We start from the raw sequence: 18494 nt of genomic DNA on the forward strand, positions 1-18494 counted from the left end.
GTGTTTACCTGTTTAAATATCACAATAAATCTGAGCTATTATCCCCATTTTCCTTATGAGAAAACCGGACACAGGGAGTGAACTTGACCACAGTTGCACGATGCAGGATAGAAACACAACCGCGAGGCTGCGAGTCCTACATGCTCCGCCTGTGCATCCTGGTCCACAGTGTTAGTTCACCTGGTTCCTCAGCAGCTGTTGACTGAGTTCTCACGCTGTGGAATCACGTTGGTGAAGAACACAGACAAGACTACTGTCTCCATGGAGCTGTCATCTTAGGGAGGGAGATGAGGATAAATGAAAATAGACTGAATAACTGTACAGCATATGAGGAAGTGACTAGTGCTAGAAAGACACATGTGGAGGGGGCCACGTGAGCCCTGGGATGGGGGTGGGGGTCTGCACTAAGACGCTAAAGGCAGATGCTGCTGGGAGGTGATCTGGGACTGAAGGTCGAAGGGCTGAGCGAGGTGCTGAACCAGGAGACAGAACAGTGCACAGGCCTGCGGTGTGCAGAGCTGGAGGCTGGGGGGGCTGGCGTGACTGCAGCAGGAGAGCGGGGTGGGGGAGGAAGGAGACAGGGCCAGGTCCTTTGTAGGAGCTGTAAGGATCTCGGCTTTCATTCTGAGAAGACAGGTCTTGAGCAGGGGCCTGGCACCTGCAGGTTGTAAGGGGCTGGAGTGGGAAGCAGGAGACGAGTTGGGGGACTTCCACAGCCACCCAGGCAGGAGGTATGGGGGGCTTGGTCCAGTGGGCAGCAGTGGAGTCGCTGAGACGTCTTCTAGGGTCTTGGATGGATATTGAAGGCAGAACCAATAGAATGTGGTCACTGAATATGCACAGGCGTGAAAGAAGTGAGAATGCATCTGTGTCTGGCCTGTTGCAGCTGATGGATGAGAGGACATGTGAGAAGCCCTGAGATTCCTAGATGCTAAGCGGGGTTCCTGGTGGGCATCCTGGGGGAAGTGTAGTGAGCAGATAGAGATCATGTTCCAGGCCCTCAAGAGGCGTGGGCTGAGGATGTGTGTTTGGAGGGCATCAGAACACAGGTGGTGTTTAAAATCACGACATGGAGTGGTCCCCAAGGGTGTGGAGAAAAGGGCTTAGCGCTAAGAGGAGCGAGGGGAGACCTAGCCCGAGAGACTGAGGTGTGTTGACAGGAGGGTGCACAATTTTTAATTAAGTTTTCTTTTAATCTTATGTCAATTAAAAAAAAAACTCCAATATTAATTTTTTTTAAAATTCCCAGTGGTCAAATTTGGCCAACTACAGTGTTCGTTTTTGCCGTGGGCCAGGACTGACATGCAGGGGTGTTAGGCAGAGGGCTGCCATCACTGAGGGCTGGACCTTAGCATCCACCTTGGCTCGTTCAACATTGTGGTGGAAACCATCCCCTAATATGCCACAGATTCTACAGACAGGCAGCTCGCTGGAGGTGCCGAGCTCTGAGGCTGGTTATAACACTTCTAAACTCCTTACTTTCTCACTTGGGCCGTCTCACTCTCTGTTTGCACCTTAGATCAAAGAAATCGGCTGGTCGGATGTCGGAGGCTGGACCGGACAAGGAGGCTCCATTCTTGGGACAAAACGGTAATTTCCCTCCCTGATTCTGACCTGCTGTTAGGAGCAAGGAAAAGCCATATTCTGGAGGAGTAGCTGGTGCACATGCTGCCAAGGGGTCCCAAAGGAGGGTGACCCTCGTCCACATCCTGGCCCCACCCCAGGAGGGCTCGGGTTACGTTAGGAGCTGAGGCTGAGAAGTGCGCTTGAAAAGGGTCTGTTTCCACCCCAAATCTCTTCTGTCCATGGGTTTGAGGAAGCAGATGGTGGGCAGAAAGCCTCCACCTCATTTGAGGTGGTGACAATAACATCACTGAGCTGCAGTGACCTTACATGTAAACTGGAGCTGGAGCATGGCTGAGAGCCGCCCGGTGTCTGTGGGAACAGACCTGCGTGACACGAGAGCTGGAGGCCAGTTCCCACCTCCGGAGGAATCACAACAGAGCTGGGGGTAGAATGTGTATTTAACCAGGCACCATGCTTTCACATTAAGTCAGTCTTTTCATCTTCAGTCTCGGGGGTGCAAGGTAACATCAGCTGTTACTGTATATCACATTTTATATGGAAGGAAAATAATTTGTAGGTCTACATACCGTTTTGTCCCAAATGTTGGATCCCATATGAGTGTCCCATGGAATCTGTCCCACCCTCCATTTTGCTTTGAAACCAGGGCGTTTGTGTCCCCCAGCTGCTGGGGTCATCTGCAAGGCTGGTCCTCCCCAGTGGCTCTCTGTCCAGTCCCCCCAAGTGCCCGCAATGTTGGCCCCAACGCCCTGTGTAGAAGCAGCGGCACCTGACTCTGCCACCTGTCGGGGACACTGCGGGCGCCCTTTGCTTTGTGCGCCATCCCGGCAAGGCTCTGGGGGAGCTAGCTGGCAGCACCTCCTGACGATGCTCCAAGAGCTTTAGACCCTGGGAGGAACCTTGCCGACGTCACACCTACCGTGTGCCCTGACTGCCTCGGCCTGATGTTCGCCCGCAGGCTTCCCATGAGTCTGCTGACGGTGCAAACACGGTTTCCTCCAGTCCGCACGACAGGACAGTTAGATGGGTGTTGGGTGGGCTCTTGGGATGGGGACAACTATCATTTGTCTGACTTCCACTTGTTGGCTGTGTTTGAAACAGGCGATAAAACAGGAGAATAGCAAATATAAGTGGGTGTGACTTTAAAAGAGATTAGGTCGGATAAAGTATAAAACTGGAAGAAGTTTGCATTTCAATTATATTTGCTGTGAATATTTGCAAGTTATTATGATTCTTTTTTTTTTTTTTCTAACAAGGCTACAGAATTCTTTTGAGGTGAAGCTATTGCTGTAAAGCTTCTCCCTGTTTTCTTTTGAAAATACACTCTAGGGACTTGATCCCTGGCCGCTCCTGCCGTGGGTGGTTCCCCTGCGCTGCTGCCCACCAGCCACCAGCCACTGCTCAGGGCCACCCAGCTCCGCCATGGAGATGCGGCAAGGCGGCTGTCAGGGTGCTGGCGGGTGATTTGTCCACTTTGTCTGGCCTCATCTCTCTTGCACTATTTTTAGGCTCCTCCCTGGGAAGCAGTTGGAGGAGATTGCCGCACAGATGTGCGCCCATAACATCAACGCACTGCTGATGATCGGTGGGTTTGAGGTACGTCACGTCCCTGTCCACCGGTTGGCTCTTCCATGCCGTGGGCTTGAATGGTGGGCTGTGCTGGTGCCACCAAGCTCCTCACGAACTGGGGTCATGGAGCCCCAGGCCCAACTGCCACTGGACAGCTGTGATGCAGAGCATAGCAGATGGTGAGACCCGCCCAGTGGGAGGTGACACCTGACTCGACTGGGGCCCATCTGTCTAGTGAGTTCTGGTGTCTTTCAAGTTGACGGGAGTGATTCTCTCTCTTGAATTTGCAGTCCACTGGCTATGCAGAGAGAAAGGGAGTTACGTGGCCAAATCATTTTTTTTTTTTTTATCCCATATTGGACTGTAAGTCTTAATTCTTTTTCTATTCAACCAAGATCAGTCCCTGATAACCTTATGGTTTCCCTTCAAGAAAATGCAAGTCTCAACGACTCACTTGCCAATAGAGACTTAGTCTTGTGTCTATGTGACGATGTCCCAAGAGCGCCTTTGTGCTTAACGGACTGGTTGGCCCTGTTGCGACCTCACTGCGTTTCCATGTTGACTTTCTAGGGGTCCTATTGGTGCCCCTGCTCTGCCTCCCCCTCCCGCTCCCCCCGACTGTGCACACTTGTCCCACAGGCCTACCTGGGACTGCTGGAGCTGTCAGCCGCCCGGGAGCAACACGAGGAGTTCCGTGTCCCCATGGTTATGGTTCCAGCCACCGTGTCCAACAACGTGCCGGGGTCCGATTTCAGCATTGGTGCCGACACCGCCCTGAACACCATCACTGACGTAAGTCTGTGGCAGCAGAGCAGGTGCTGCGGACCCTAACTGGGGGAACCTGGCCCTTTTTGTTTGTTTGTTTGTTTTTTTATCTACCGGTGCACTTGAGACGCGAGCCAGGTCTGGGTTATTGTTTCCAGAAAAGTACTTAAAAAATGCCTGACCATCTCTGATCCAGCTCCCAGCGATTCGCCCCACTTTTCTCCTGTGCTGGGGCCGGGGTGCCACTTCCCTAAGTGACCGTGAGCACCAGCAGCTCGGGTCCTGGGGCTCACAGTGCTTTGTGATTTGGATCATTGTCAAAATTAGTTTTGTGGGGTGTTTTGGCTGAGCGCAATTTACTCCTAGCCTCTGGTACCCCCTGCGGTGACTCCTGCGTCCCGGGGCCCTGCTTTGACGGTTGAGGCCAGAACCTGAGCGAAATATTTTATAATTTTATTAGACCCGAATCCACCTGTAGTGTTCATTATTCTTTTGTCTGAGCCCATCAGTATCATTCTCCCCATTGTAGATTGGGGATGTTGAATTACATCTATACAATATCAGTGTTATTTAAGGTGTTTTTTGTTGTTATTTTTTGTTTCTTGGCTGAATAGCACTAGCATAGCAATATGTCCTTAATATCATATTTGCAAGCCATACTTGGGAAATCGCGTGGGAGTTTGAAAATCAGTATCTGACATGGAATGCATTTTTTAAAAAATTCAGTGCCAACATTTTTTTCAGTAAATTTGAAGTCGTATTTTCCTTCTGAGACCTAGATTTTGTGAATGATTTTCTAAGCTATTTTTTCCTTAAACCCACGGCATCAGTTCTGTTTCTAGTGCTGGTAGATAAAAAGACGTGCTTTTAAAATAAAACTCAGTGGTAATGCTTACTGCTTGTTTGTTGCTTTTCTGAGAGCTTCCTAAACTTTCTGCGATCTTTTCACTAAAAAGCCCTGCCCTGTGTCGCCGTGTCCCCGCGCTGGAGGTCTGTCCCGTGTGCACCCCTAGCCGCTTGCTGGCCCTGCTCCTGCTGTGACCGTCAGCCCTGCTTTCCCTGCTCCGGACTGCTCCTCCCTGCGGACCTTCCGGCTGGGACTACAAGGTTCAGTCTCCACTGATCTTCCCCTTTGCTTGCATCGCTTTCCCCTGCCTCGGGCAGAGTTTGAATCTGATTACCTGAGCCTGTGTTACCTTTTCTCACTGTTACTAATCTGAACCCTGGTCGGGGAGGGTTTGAAAGGCGTCATCTGCAGGTCCTGTCAAGGCTGGCTCATTGCTGGTGGTATTTGATACAAACTTTCAGGCAGGAAGACAGGGCTCTCTTGCTTTGTGATGTCAGGCTCCTCTGCTACAAAGAAATTTTTTTTTTCCCAGATCATTTGGAAACAAAAATTTACAAGGAAAACACTTCAAATTGCCCATCCTGCTTCCCTTAGAGGGATCTTCAAGGTTTATTTTGTGGTCTTTTATTTATTTATTTTTGAAATTTTGTTTTTGATTTTTAGAGAGAAAGGGAGGAAGAGGGAGAGGGGAGGGAGAGAGAGAGAAACATTGATATGAGAAACATCCATCAGCTGCCTCCTGCACACCCCCTACTGGGGATGGAGCCAGCATCCCGGGCATGTGCCCTGCCCAGGAATCGAATCTGCAACCTTTTGGTGCACGGGTCGACGCTCAACCAACCGAGCCACATCAGCCAGGGCTATGATGTGGCCTTTTACATTCGGTACTGTATTCATTGGGTTTCTCAAAGCTGGGGTAACCAGTCAGGGTGTTGGTGGTTTTCCATTGGTGATGGGCCAGGTAGTCATGATGGTGCCATGGTTCTGGTTAGTGATCCAGGATGGTGGGCAGTCAGGACGAGCCCCTTGTGGGCCCGCTCAGTGTATTCTGAGGCTGCGGGAACCGAGGTATGGGCACAGCGTGTAGAAACTGTTTCTTCCAGAGTTCTGTTTGTTAAAGCCAACATGATGTTGAATCCTACTCAGGAGGTTTGGATTCAGGTTGGAACTGGGCTGGCCTGGCCATGAAAAGGAAAGGGGACCTGCTGGAGGCAGGGGCCTGAGCCAATGGGAAGTGGTGCTCTGTGTCCCTCCTGATCTGTTTGGAGGATCCAGAAAGCACTTGGGGACCCAAGGCCAGAGTGGATGTAGTAGCATCAGTTCATCCACCTCACTAGGAGCCTGTGTCCTGATGATAGTAGTGCCACCTGCTCAGCCCTGGAAATACTCAAGGTGCAGACTTGGGGCCTCTCCAGTACCGGCAGCTACTTCTGATCAGAGAGCTGGTAGTTCCCACCTGGTGGCGATTTTGCCCTCAGGGGACATCTGCAATGTCTAGGGACATTTTTGGTCCTCTGAACTGGTCAAGGGGGTACCTCTGGCTTCTGGTGGGTGGAGCGCCCATGATGTAAAGACACCCCCCAAATGAGGAGCTTTGGGCTTCAAATGTGAAAGGTGCTGAGGGTGAGAAACACTGTGACTGTCTCAGGTTATCAGCAGTTATGTCTTTGCATGTTTGGTCATGTCCTCACACTCATTCGTTCTCACCAGCACCTGGCTCAGCTCACAGGTGCATGGCGGGAAGCAGGTCTCAGTACGCTTACCGCATCAGAAAGGTGGCGTCTGACCAGGCGGAACAGGCCTGTGGAGTTCCCGTGCTATGGCCTCGGGTTTTCTGATGGGTGCCGTCCACGTCCCAGGGCCAGACACTGCGCAGTCAGAATGCAGTGCATGCTGAGCTCTGTGCAGCGTGAAGGCTGCGAAGGCAGCCAGGATCACTGATGGCCCGGAAGAGTGATTGAAGAGGTTCTTTCCCTATAAATCCATCTTTTCTTGGAGTCCACAGGGTCACTTTGTGACATTGTCCTGTCTCCACTCAGACCCTGAGGCAGGACATGGGTGGGATGAAGTGGGTGCTGTCAGATGAGGAGAGGGGCCCCCTCTTCACCTTCCTCCTGGCTTCCTGGACTAACCCGCCACAGGTCCACCATCCACACACTCTCAGGCCACAGGTGCCCTTGAACCTGACTCATTTTCAGAGAACCATGGGACAGCAGGGGGCACCATCCTTACGGGAGGGTCCCCGCCTGCCTCCTACATGACGTTCCTGCAGCAGGGTGCACATTGGTGCTGAGGCCCGCATCCCTCACCCCTGCACTGGTGGTGCCCACGCTGAGGCCTCCACTCAGGCGCCATCAGCTCACCCTGCCCCTGCACAGAGCTAGCCCGCAGCGTTCTCTCCCCACTGACATGCATGGGGGAGCTCGGCCCACCTGCTGATGGCAGGGGAGGTGCCAGACGCCCGCTGACCACTCGCCCTGCTGCTTCAGGCGTTCCGGAGCTCACTCATGTTCGCCCAGGTGCGTGGCAGCCACCAGGAGCTTTACATCCTGCCTGTCACCATTCGCAATGTCCCTGGCACAGAGCTGAGCACAGGCTCTGACCCTGGCCGAATGCACTTGTAGAGGTGAGGACGTCCCCTGTGTCGCTTCCCCAAGTCTTTCCTGCCTCAGGAGCACCGCCAGCCGGGATGAACTGGGCGGGGCTTTCTCTTCCCCTCAAGTGGAAACTGGAAGGGGAAACCTGGCCAGTTTTCCAGAAAGACTGAGCCACCTTTATTGTTCCTTTTTTCCCCGAGATTGTGTCACACTTTCCAGGACAGGGTAGTTTTTCCCAGCTTCTCCGTCCTAGGCAGAGCCCACCTTTGTCTCCGTCAGTGCTCTGGGGGACATTGACTCTGTCCACCTGCACAAGGAGCGGGGAGTCCGCAGGGCTTTGCTGGTGCCCAGGTGATGGCCAGATGCATGTCGGGATCCCAGAGCAAGCCAGGAGGGCGTGTGGCGGGGTGAGGTGCTGGTGAGAGAGTTCCAGAAGAGCAGGAGGCATCCTCCTCGTGAAGCCGCAGAGCCAAGGGAGCTACAGCAGTGCTCCCCGGGAGGAAGGGACCTGGTAGGCCCTGGGCGGGTGTCCCTCTTCCTAATGGGACCGATGCCTCTCCCTGCGCCTCCAACCCGCCTGGTATCCACTCTGCCGGGCTCTGGTTGTCAGATCTATGTGGTCGGTGAGTGGACATGAGGCCTCTGCTGTGGGGCGTGGCCCTCCCCCAACAGGGAATGGAAGGTGGCAGGGCAGGGGGCCGTGAGAGTGACCCCCTGGCAGCGGTGATGCTTCCTCTAAACAGTCATGTCTTGTGAAAGCCCCGACTCTGCTGCAGTCCCCCATCGAGCCGCACAGTCCCTCCGTGGTCTGCCGTTTCGGTCCGGGCCCACTGTCTGAGATTGAATGAGGATGCAGGGAGAGGACAGGAAGGGCTGTCGCTAGTCCTGCGGGCTAGTTTCTCACTCTTCAGCTGATGGGCACATCTGAGCTTCTTGTTTATTTCTCACTGAAGCTGCTGGCAGGGGGTGGGCTTGCTCTCAGCCTCCCAGCAGGGCTATGGCCTCATCCCCATGTCGAGGTGTCCTTGGGCCCTGCAGTTCACCTCCAGCTTCTCTGCAGGTAAAATTCGGCCATGGACCCTCCAGGCAGCCACCGGCACTAGGTGTCCCCCTTCATGCCTCTGTGGGCACAGCATCTCCCCAATGCTCACCCCACTGCCTCGGCCTGCACCTGGCTCGTCACCCCAGCTTCACCATTGGTCTGTGCTTGGCAGGGGGCTCCGCTCCTGGCCCTGGCCAGCCTGGTCCAGCGCCCCATGTTCAGCCCACACTTCTCCTAGGAACCCGAGTCATGGGAGGCTGATCTCCTAGCCTGCTAATGGGACAGGGTCGACCGAGTTCCCACAAGTCCACTGGCTGCTTTCCGTGTTCGCATCATTCCAAGCGCCATTTTATCTTTCCACATTTGACTTATAGTTTTAAAAGTCCAGTGTGGCAAAAAGTTAGCAGCATTGGAACTGCCATTTGAAGTTTTTCCTCCAGTGAGTTAACACCCAAAGATTTTTCTCTGGGAATCGTCTGTCGGCCACTGGAGGGTGGCAGTGTTCTCGGGAGGGGACATCCCCACGGTGAACATGGCCGGCGAGGCTGGCGAGGCGTCTGCACCAGGCAGGGGCGTCTGTGCCCCTTGATTCCTTCCTCTCACCCAAAGTCAGAGCCCCTCCCCACCAGGTGCCACCAGCTCGGGGCAGGTGCCTATCTGCAGCCTCACTTGTCAGTGCTGCTTTTAGTAACTGAATGAGACGGGCTGATGTAACGAACTGTTTTTAGGAGAGAGGAATTTGGACCCTCAGACACAACCAGGGTGAAGCAGAGGGAGAAGTTAGGAACGGTGGCGCATCTAAGCTGCAAGTAAAGGCTGAAGGTGCCAGCCAGCCATCACTGCTCTGACACCCAGTGGCTTAAAGAGAACTGGCCTTGGATCGTGGTTGGGGTCACTGGGGCTCCTGACCTTTGCAGGGTTGGTGCTGAGTCGTGAGCATTCATACTGGCCTCACGGGAGAGCTGCTCTGTGGTCATGAGCTTCTGCCACTCCATGGTTACAACGCTGTTCTCCGCATGGGTGACAATAGTCTGTGCCTCAGGAGGCCTGCTGGGGAGGACAGCGTGATTCTGCGCTGTGGGACCTGGGCATCCCACCCACATGGCAGCCCTGTTCACCCCGCCCCCCCGACGACAGGTCATCAGGGCAGTGTAGGTGCTAGAATGCCGCGTTGGGGACCCACTGCAGAGACCACCAGGAGCACCCTCGGAGTCCACAGCAGGTCCTGCAGCAGCTGGATCTTCAGGTGTCCATCTAGTTCCATCCCCCACCGGCGTCACAAGGAGGAGGACAGGCATTGCCCTCCTTGGTGCCCATTTCCTCATCTTATCTCAGCTCCTAGAGATTGTAAAGCAGCCCACCAACTAAAGCACGTGCTGAATTTGGAATAAATCCACCGGATTCTTAGGGGTAGGTGCGGCGCCATCTAAGAGACTGACAGCCTGGTTAGGAGTCATACAGTCAGCGCCTGTGTGGAAATCAGAATTACAGGATCCCAAAGTCCGCAAGTGAGAATGTCTGCATCGATATTACACTTTTGTGGACAAATCTTTTCTTGCCCCACAGAAAGACCTGTGACCCTGGTCCCAGGCCCACCACTCCCCATCCCCGCGTGATTCCACTTTAGACGCAGAATTATTTAGTCCATGGTCTTGACTGGCTGATGGATGGGCAGGATGCTTAAAAAAAAATTTTTTTTTAAATAGTTTTCTTTTTATTGATGTTAGAAAGAGAGAGAGAGATGGAAACATCGATGAGAGAGAACATCGATTGGTTGCCTCCTGCGTGCCCCCCACTGGGGATTTGGCCCCCAACCTGGGCATGTGCCCTGATGGGAATCGAACTGGCGAACTCTTGGTGCAGTGCATGGGTCGACGCTCAACCCCTGAGCCTCACCGGCCAGGCGGGATGCTTTTATTTCCTTCAGTGCCAAATATTTATTGAGTGCCAACTGTGTTCCGTGCATGGCTGCCTGGGAGCCAGCCTGTGACCAGGGAGGGAGGCACCCAGATCAAATAACGACACAAAGTTGCAGGAAGGTGGACTGTGGTGGTTTCCGTGAAGAAAGGCTGTGAGTGTCTGGAGCCCCCGCAGTGGGTGGTTTTCCTGAGGAAATGACACTTCAGTCTGGGTCATGATGCTGAGGCAGGAAGGGGCTGGGACTGGTTCCCTTGCTGCCTGACGTCCCAGTGGATCTCACTGGGCTGAGGTTAAGGTGCCAGCAGGCAGTGCGCCCTGTGTCGGCTCTGGGAGACCCTGTTTTGCTCTTCAGGTGCCTAGAGCTGCCTTGTGAGCTTGGCCCCTGGCCCCTTCCTCATTTGCAAGGCCTGCAGGTAGCATCTTGCTCCTGTCTCCTGGCCTCTGTCCCTGGGTCAGGCCTCCATCTGGGGGCCGCTCTCCAGCCCATCAAAGGCAGTGCGTGGGGAAGACCTGGGGAAGACTGGGGTACACTGTCTCGGAGCAGGACAGCACTGGAGTGGGCAGGCCCAGGGGTCCATAGAAGGGCTTTGAGGTACTCGAGAAAGAAGGTGCTGTTGCTCAGGGCTGAGCAAGGCAGAGACCACATCGCAGCGTTTCACAGACAGCTGGTTAGAGGCTTGGTGGGCGTGACAGAACACGACCTGGACAGCGGTGTGTGGCTTCTGTGTGTCCTGCAGAGGCTGAGGCTGCCTTTCCTTAGCAGACCCGCTGTGTGTGTGTGTGTGTGTGGAAGATTCATGGGGCCTTGGTCTAGTCACCGCCGTTCACCTCAGTAGAGGTGCCCTGATGTGAGCCCACATTCAGGGTTAGGTTGAGGGTGACCAAACACAAAGGTCATGGGGAGCCTTTAGAAGAAAACCAGAAAGAATTTCACAGTGACGGAGGTGGGGCCGAGGCCAGCCGTCTGTCTCTGCCCCTGTGCGGGTGCCTGGGTGTGACAACATGGTCACACGCTCAGGACCGCCGGCTCTTGCCTGCCCCTGTCCTGGCACTGGCCGGCCACGCACTGGAGTGACCCATGTCTTTCTCTGTGGCCAGACGTGTGACCGCATCAAGCAGTCAGCCAGCGGGACCAAGCGCCGCGTGTTCATCATCGAGACCATGGGCGGCTACTGCGGCTACCTGGCTAACATGGGGGCCCTGGCGGCTGGCGCCGACGCCGCCTACATCTTCGAGGAGCCCTTTGACATCAGAGACCTGCAGGTACCCGGGCGTGCTCGGCAAAGTCCTCCAGCGCTGCGGCCTAACCCGGTCATTTGTTTGATGGTGTCCTGTGATGGACCCGGTTCGCAGCACTTCAACAACCCAGCCCTGAATCCAGGCCGGGCGCCGATGCACCGACGGGCTGGAGCTCTGTGCATGGCGGCAGAGTGAGCACTTGGCTCGGGGCGCCTTTCCTCTTCACCCAGGATTCTAGGATTCTGTCTGCTACCCTGTTGCACCCACTGAGCAGTTACCATTTCCTTAGGCAGGCCAGCAGCCAGTTAGCAAGGGCAGCCAGTGTTTCCGGGAGCACTCCGGCTCCCCCAGGCGTCCAGTGCCCTGTGGTCCGAGCTGGGAGGTTGGCGGCAGTTAACACCCTCCCTGGAGCCCAGAGGCCGCCCAGGACAAGCAGCTCTGTCCACTGTGAATGTGGGATTTAATGAGGGAACGTGTGGCACCCCCACCACGTCCCCTACACCTGCTGGGGACACAGCAGTGGGCTTAATGCAGTTTGTGGGTACCGCCAACCATAAACAAGGGAACCAAACTTACCTCCTGCCCTTCTCTGCAGCTTGCTTCCTTGTTTTCTTTTTTTAAGAGCAGCTTTAGGTTCACAGCAGAGATTTCCCATAAACCCGCGGCCCTCACACAGGCACAGCCTGCTCACCCTCAGCACCCCTGCCAGAGGGGCTCCGCTGTTAGGGACGATGGACCCACACTGACACCATCAGCACCCCCGGTCCACCTTAGGGCTGACATTAGGGTTCACTCAGCTGTCACTGCTTCTTTTAAATCGTCATGATGCCCATTCTTCTAAATCGATTAGGGGTTCTCAGCCCCCTCCCCCCCAGCTTTCTAGGTGGAGGGCTAGCTGGGCAAGCACAGGTTAGTTGGGTCGCTCAGCCCAGGCATGGACTGGCGGTCAGCCTGTTAGGGACAGGCATTAGCCAGTAAACACACAACCGAAATGCACAAAAACACAATGAAACATAACTTTGTAAAAGTTATGATTCTGTTGTTTCTGAAGTAAATCAAGTACAGAGATACTTGATGTTTTTACTTATTTGCGAATTTTTATCATGACCTATGAACTCTACAATATTGAATTAACTACTTACACTTCAAATACCTACCTAAAAACAGAGCCTTGCCGGCCCGTGCCATCGCTCTGGGCACATAGTAGGTGCTTAATAAATGTAATTACGAATGGGATTTGCTTGTATGTAAACATCTACCTTTTTTGTTTGTTTATTTCCTCTTTTTTTCATAGAGAATTTGTGCACAAAGTTGAGTGTATAAAATTTCTCATGGCCTGAATGCTCATTAGGTAATTGTATATAGGAGAGTCTATATAAAGTGAGGTGCAGGTATTTCCTTTGAGGTAAAAAAATGTCATGAAAATAGGTTTCAGTCCTAAAACAATTTATATATTCTGTGTCCTTGTCTGAAGCATATAAATTTATCTATTGCTTCTTACCTGTTTTTTTGGAAAGCGTTCCCCGTGGAAGCTGAGCCCCACTCACTCCATACCCAGTAACATGACTGTGTTTGTCATCCTCATCCTCAAGGTGGGGCTTGTCTCCCTACCTGCTGTATTTCCCGTCGTCCTCGCCACCAAAACATAACGCAGAGCAGCTGCTGCGCGCGCGGCACCTGGGATCGCAGTGCCCGGCCCCGGGGGTGCGGGGAGGCCGCGTGACTAACACAGCGCTCTCTCCTAGTCCAACGTGGAGCACCTGACGGAGAAGATGAAGACCACCATTCAGAGGGGGCTCGTGCTCAGGTAACAGGGTCTCCCGAGTTCTCACCTAAGACATGGCTTCTCAGAAGGAACCCGTCTCATGATCTGAAACCCAGTGAGCCATCGCTTCTCTGCCAGGAGCCTCACTGAGCACTGAAGGATGAGCAGCGGAGTAACTGCTTTGTGCGAAAAACCTGCGTGTGCTTAAATAACTGAAGGGCAATTTGAAAATGTTTTTTCTTTATTGATGTTAGAGAAAGAGAGGAAGGGAGAGGGAGAGAGAGAGAAACATCGATAAGAGAACATCAATTGGCTGCCTCCTACATGCCCCCCACTGGGGACCGGGCCCACAACCTGGGCATGTGCCCTGACCGGGAATCGAACCGGCGACCTCTTGGTGCATGGGTCGATGCTCAACCACTGAGACACACTGGCCGGGCAATGAAGGGTAATTTAAAACATTTCATATTTGCTTTGTCATTTAAAAAAATATACCTCCAAGACATTTCTTGAATTAAGCCATGGCATTTATAAAGAGAATACGTGTGGAGTCTCGCCAGGGCTTGGAACTGAGGGGGCCAGAGGAGCCAGTCTGTCAGCCCCGCGGGGCAGACGCTGCCCTGAGCCCTGTGCTCCCATGTTTCAGAAACGAGAGCTGCAGTGAAAACTACACCACCGACTTCATCTACCAGCTCTACTCCGAGGAGGGCAAAGGCGTGTTTGACTGCAGGAAGAATGTGCTGGGCCACATGCAGCAGGTAGGGCCCCACCCCCCCTCGCCTGTGGCCCCCGGGTCCCCAGAAACAGGAAGGGAGGCTGTTATTCATGGGACTTCTTTTTAGATGGGTGTCATATTTTAGCCATTGTGGGAAAAATAATTTGTATTCACGAACTATGTTCTAGTTCCCGTTAGAAGTCCTACCAGATATCACCAGCTTTAGGAATTGTGCTGTGATAGTTGGGTAGGTGGACATTTCAAGGACATGGTCAACTTGCATATTGTGATACCAGCTAATTAGAAAAACTTATTCAAATTAAGTATCTCATTCAATATTGGGCAAAAATAAGCATTCAAATCAAAATATCAAACCAATGATACTTATTTGAGACTTGCACGGAATCGGAACACGATGGAAAGAACCTTGGGGCACGCTCCAAGTAAGTGTGCCCCAGATGACCAAGTGGGGGGTGGGTTGGGTCATAGGCCCCAGCCTCCTGACCACATGCCTGTTCTCGTCCCATCGCCACTTACCACCCGTGTTGTAGGGAGTTCTAACCTTGGGCCTGTTGTCATTTCAGAGGGTCCCCGAATCTCCTGAATCTGTGATGAAATGCTAGGCAGGTGTATTTTGTGAAAGCAAGCCCACCGTTGATCAGATTCTTTTTTTCTAATCTTCACCCAAGGACTTTTTTTTTTTTTTATATTTTGTTCAGATAAAGTGGGAGGGGGAGAGAGAGAGAGAGAAACATCGACGTGAAAGGGACACATCGAGTGGTTGCCACCCGCACAACCCAACCAGGGCCGGGGACAAACTGCAACCGAGGTACATGCCCTCAGCGGGAACCGAACCCGGGTCTCTCTGGACCGCAGGCCAACACTCTAACCACTGAGCCAAACCGGCCAGGGCTGATCAAATTCTTAAAGGAAACTGGGACCCCCCCCTTTCCCATCCCAAAATAAGGTTAAGGAATCCTGACAGGAGATTCTAAAATAAGGAAGAGTGAGGAGCACCGGGACGCGTGCCTCACAGGCTCAGCTCCAGCGGCAGCAGTCACCGGGCCTCTTTCATCTGATCCCAAATAGAAACAAGGAAATAAAAGTTGCAAAAAAAAAATCACTCAAAGACCATATTTACAAATTTGATGTGAATTTTGTTATTTTAGTAATTTTATTTCTACTTCATTAAAAAAAAAAACAACAGGAAGGTATTGTTGTAGAACTAACATTTCTCTTAACTCTAACCACCAACAGGGTGGGGCGCCTTCTCCGTTTGACAGAAACTTTGGGACCAAAATCTCTGCCCGAGCCATGCAGTGGCTCTCCATGAAGCTGAAGGAGGGAAGAGGTACCGAGTGGCGCGTGGGGGCGGCCTGTGGGAGGTGGGTCTGTGCTCCCGGGAGTGGGTGCTGGTTTCCCGCTGCTGAAATCCAGCCTTGAGCCGCACCCGACAAAGCGGTTTTATTTTACTCTTACCAGACTCTGTGGTTCTTGACGGTGTTCAAGATTATAGTTAGGTACAAACAGAATTAATACAGAGTGCTTTTTCCTCCTCGCTTGAGATGGGAGGCATCAAGTGATCTAGTGACATTCTTCTGAATAACCAGAAAAATCTCGGTGCACACACTGGGCTCCTCTGCAGGACCCCAAAGTGTACCCTTTCCTTGTTTTGCTTCTTTGCCATGTGGAACACTTTGGACTGGCTTTTTTTTTTTTTTTTTTTTTTTTTTTTTTTTATCCTCACCCGAGGACATTTTTCCATTTTTTGTACAGACAGAGTGGGAAGGAGAGAGAGGAAGAGAGAGAGAGGGAAACATTGATGTGAAAGGGACACATCGAGTGGCTGCCACCCACACGACCAACCAGGGCCGGGGACAAACTGCAACCGAGGTACATGCCCTTAGCGGGAACCGAACCCGGGTCTCTCTGGACCGCAGGCCGACGCTCTAACCGCTGAGCCAAACTGGCCAGGGCTGGACTGGCTTTTACTTAAGATACTTTAAGATTTACTCATTGATTCATTCATGACTCCTCTTTATACAGAAGGACCAGAGGTTAGACTATTTCCTCCTTCTACCTAAGTGTGTACTTCTCCATACTTCACTCCCGCCAAGCAGAGCCTTGGAATTGCGCTCATCATTTTCTGTAGAATTTAGTACCTGATTAAACCTTCCAGGATGTTACTTAGTCCAGCTTTGGTTTTGTGGTTGATGTGAATGGAAGCAGTGTGCATTTCCCGGGACTGGTGTCGTTGATGTCATCTGGGTTTTGAGAGGTGCCCATTTTGATACACATCCACTGACATCACCATCCCTGACTCTAAATGACCCAGCCTTGAGTGTCCGGGTGTCTGGGTGACAGGCAGTGTGCTTCAGTGCCCTGAGCTGTGCACACCCAGGGGCTGGATGCTGGGTCGCAGGGATGCACAGGCCGAGGGCTACTTCTCCAGACCAGGCCCTAACCCGCCTGGGTGACACTTGATCTGATCATCACTGTTGAACTTTGTCTTCCTTGGGGGACAGATGTGTTCTCTGTGGGCCTCAGTCTCACTATGGCTTTGAAAGGCCAGGGTTGCCTGGCTGGTGTGGCTCAGTGGTTGAGCGTCGACCCATGCACCCAGAGGTCGCCAGTTCGATTCCCAGTCAGGACACATGCCCAGGTTGTGGGCCAAATCCCCAGTGGGGGGCATGCAGGAGGGGGCCAATCGATGTTCTCTCTCGTCGATGTTTCTCTCTCTCTAAAATCAATAAAGAAAAAAAAATTAAAGTCCAGGGTCTTCATGCTTATGTAACGTCATTTCTTCTGTAGACTCTTCAAGTATTTTGACTGTTTTTCTAAGGGTTGGTTATGTTTACATTTTGCTTTGTTTATATTTTCTTGGCTTTAAAGTTACTTTAAAGGAATGTTTTTACATTTTGTTACAGGATGTTGTATTATATCCTGTCTATCCCATTGCAGATGTCACCCTCTGTGTGCAGATGGTCACTTTTTACAAAGCATCTTTTAATGAAGTGCTCTTAATTTTAATGTAGCAGATTTATTTTTCCTTTATGTTTTGAGCTTTTTGTTGCTAGAATGTTCTCCCTTTTTAAAGGTCTACTTTCATGTTCTTCCATGTGGGTAATCAATTATTTGGGTGCCATTTATTGACAAAAACATTGTTTTTTCTCCTCTGCCGTATAATCTCCATCATAGATAGGAATCTATAGATTTATGGGACTATCTTGGCTATTTGGTTCCTTTTTTAAAATTTTTTTTATCCTCACCTGGGGAAATTTTTTTCACTTTTTGTTCAGATAGAGTGGGAGGGAGAGAGAGGAACAGAGAGAGAGAAACATCGATGTGAAAGGGACACATCGAGTGGCTGCCACCCGCACGACCAACCAGGGCCGGGGACAAACTGCAACCGAGGTACATGCCCTTAGCGGGAACCGAACCCGGGTCTCTCCAGACCGCAGGCCGATGCTCTAACCGCTGAGCCAAACCGGCCAGGGCTATTTGGTTCCTTTTTTGATCAATCTCTGGAAATATTCCAGTTTTACAAACAACTCCCAATACCTGGTAGTGAAGATCCTACCTGGGCCTTCCAGTCTGGAAATTCTTGGCCTTTCCTGACATCAGAGAAATAGTAGAATCAGACTATCCAAGTCCACTACAGATTGTTGGGTTTTTAGGAGGGCATTACATTTCATCAATAGATCATTTGGAGGGAAAACTGACATTTCTAAAACATCAAATTTCTAATTCATGAACACTGAATCTCTTTCCATATACTTAGACCTTTTGTTATCTTATTAAAAAGCAATATTTTACTTAAAGATCTTGCATATTTTTTGGTATAAGTTTATTCCTGACTCCTTGATCTTTAAGAATTATTGTAAGTGGTGTACAATTTTTTCTTACTGCTGGTGTACAGAAATACAATTAACTCTTGCCAAGCTGATTTTCAGTGAGCAACTTTTTATGCACCTTCTTAATTCTAACAATTGTAGAGTCATCTTTTCTTTTGGATTTTACATCCACATACATTATCATCTGTGTACAAACAAGCTTTTGATTTTTTCCTCAACTTTTTGTGTATATTACTCCGAGACATCCTGAATGGATGTAGTGATGGCAGACCTCCTGTCTGGACCCAGTGAATATAATGAACAGGGACTGTCTTCAATGCTCTGTGACTATGAATTCTAAGTAACATTTAACTGAAGTCTTTCTTTGCTCTTGCTCTTGGAGTCAATCGGGAAAGGACCTTACATACCTTCTGCACTGAAGGAGGAGCTTAAGTAGTGTTGAGGCCCCTTTGTCTTCCTTGGGGAACAGATGTGTTCTCTGTACTCACTGGTCCGGCTTTTGTCTTCGGCCATTTCCAGCTCATCCTGTCCGTCAGGTGTTGGGTCAGGCTTGTACTAACTTTCTAAGACGTCGGGGGCAGGGGCTTCCCCTCAGAA

At 51.6% G+C, this 18494-nt stretch overlaps 1 protein-coding gene across 1 annotated transcript in view; it reads left to right on the plus strand.

The window, feature by feature from the left end:
- The window catches only part of LOC118636310 (phosphofructokinase, platelet), a 64219-nt gene that overhangs the window by 44305 nt on the left and 1420 nt on the right, over positions 1 to 18494 (plus strand). Inside the window, exons 14-20 of the mRNA XM_036271396.1 lie at positions 1520 to 1590; positions 3093 to 3180; positions 3793 to 3945; positions 11423 to 11587; positions 13309 to 13370; positions 13975 to 14086; positions 15301 to 15394. Of these exons, the coding sequence (XP_036127289.1) occupies positions 1520 to 1590; positions 3093 to 3180; positions 3793 to 3945; positions 11423 to 11587; positions 13309 to 13370; positions 13975 to 14086; positions 15301 to 15394 (745 nt within the window). The remainder of the gene's footprint in view (positions 1 to 1519; positions 1591 to 3092; positions 3181 to 3792; positions 3946 to 11422; positions 11588 to 13308; positions 13371 to 13974; positions 14087 to 15300; positions 15395 to 18494) is intronic.

The sequence above is a fragment of the Molossus molossus genome, unplaced genomic scaffold (genome assembly GCF_014108415.1).
Source record: "Molossus molossus isolate mMolMol1 unplaced genomic scaffold, mMolMol1.p scaffold_m16_p_1, whole genome shotgun sequence".
NCBI classification, from domain to species: domain Eukaryota; kingdom Metazoa; phylum Chordata; class Mammalia; order Chiroptera; family Molossidae; genus Molossus; species Molossus molossus.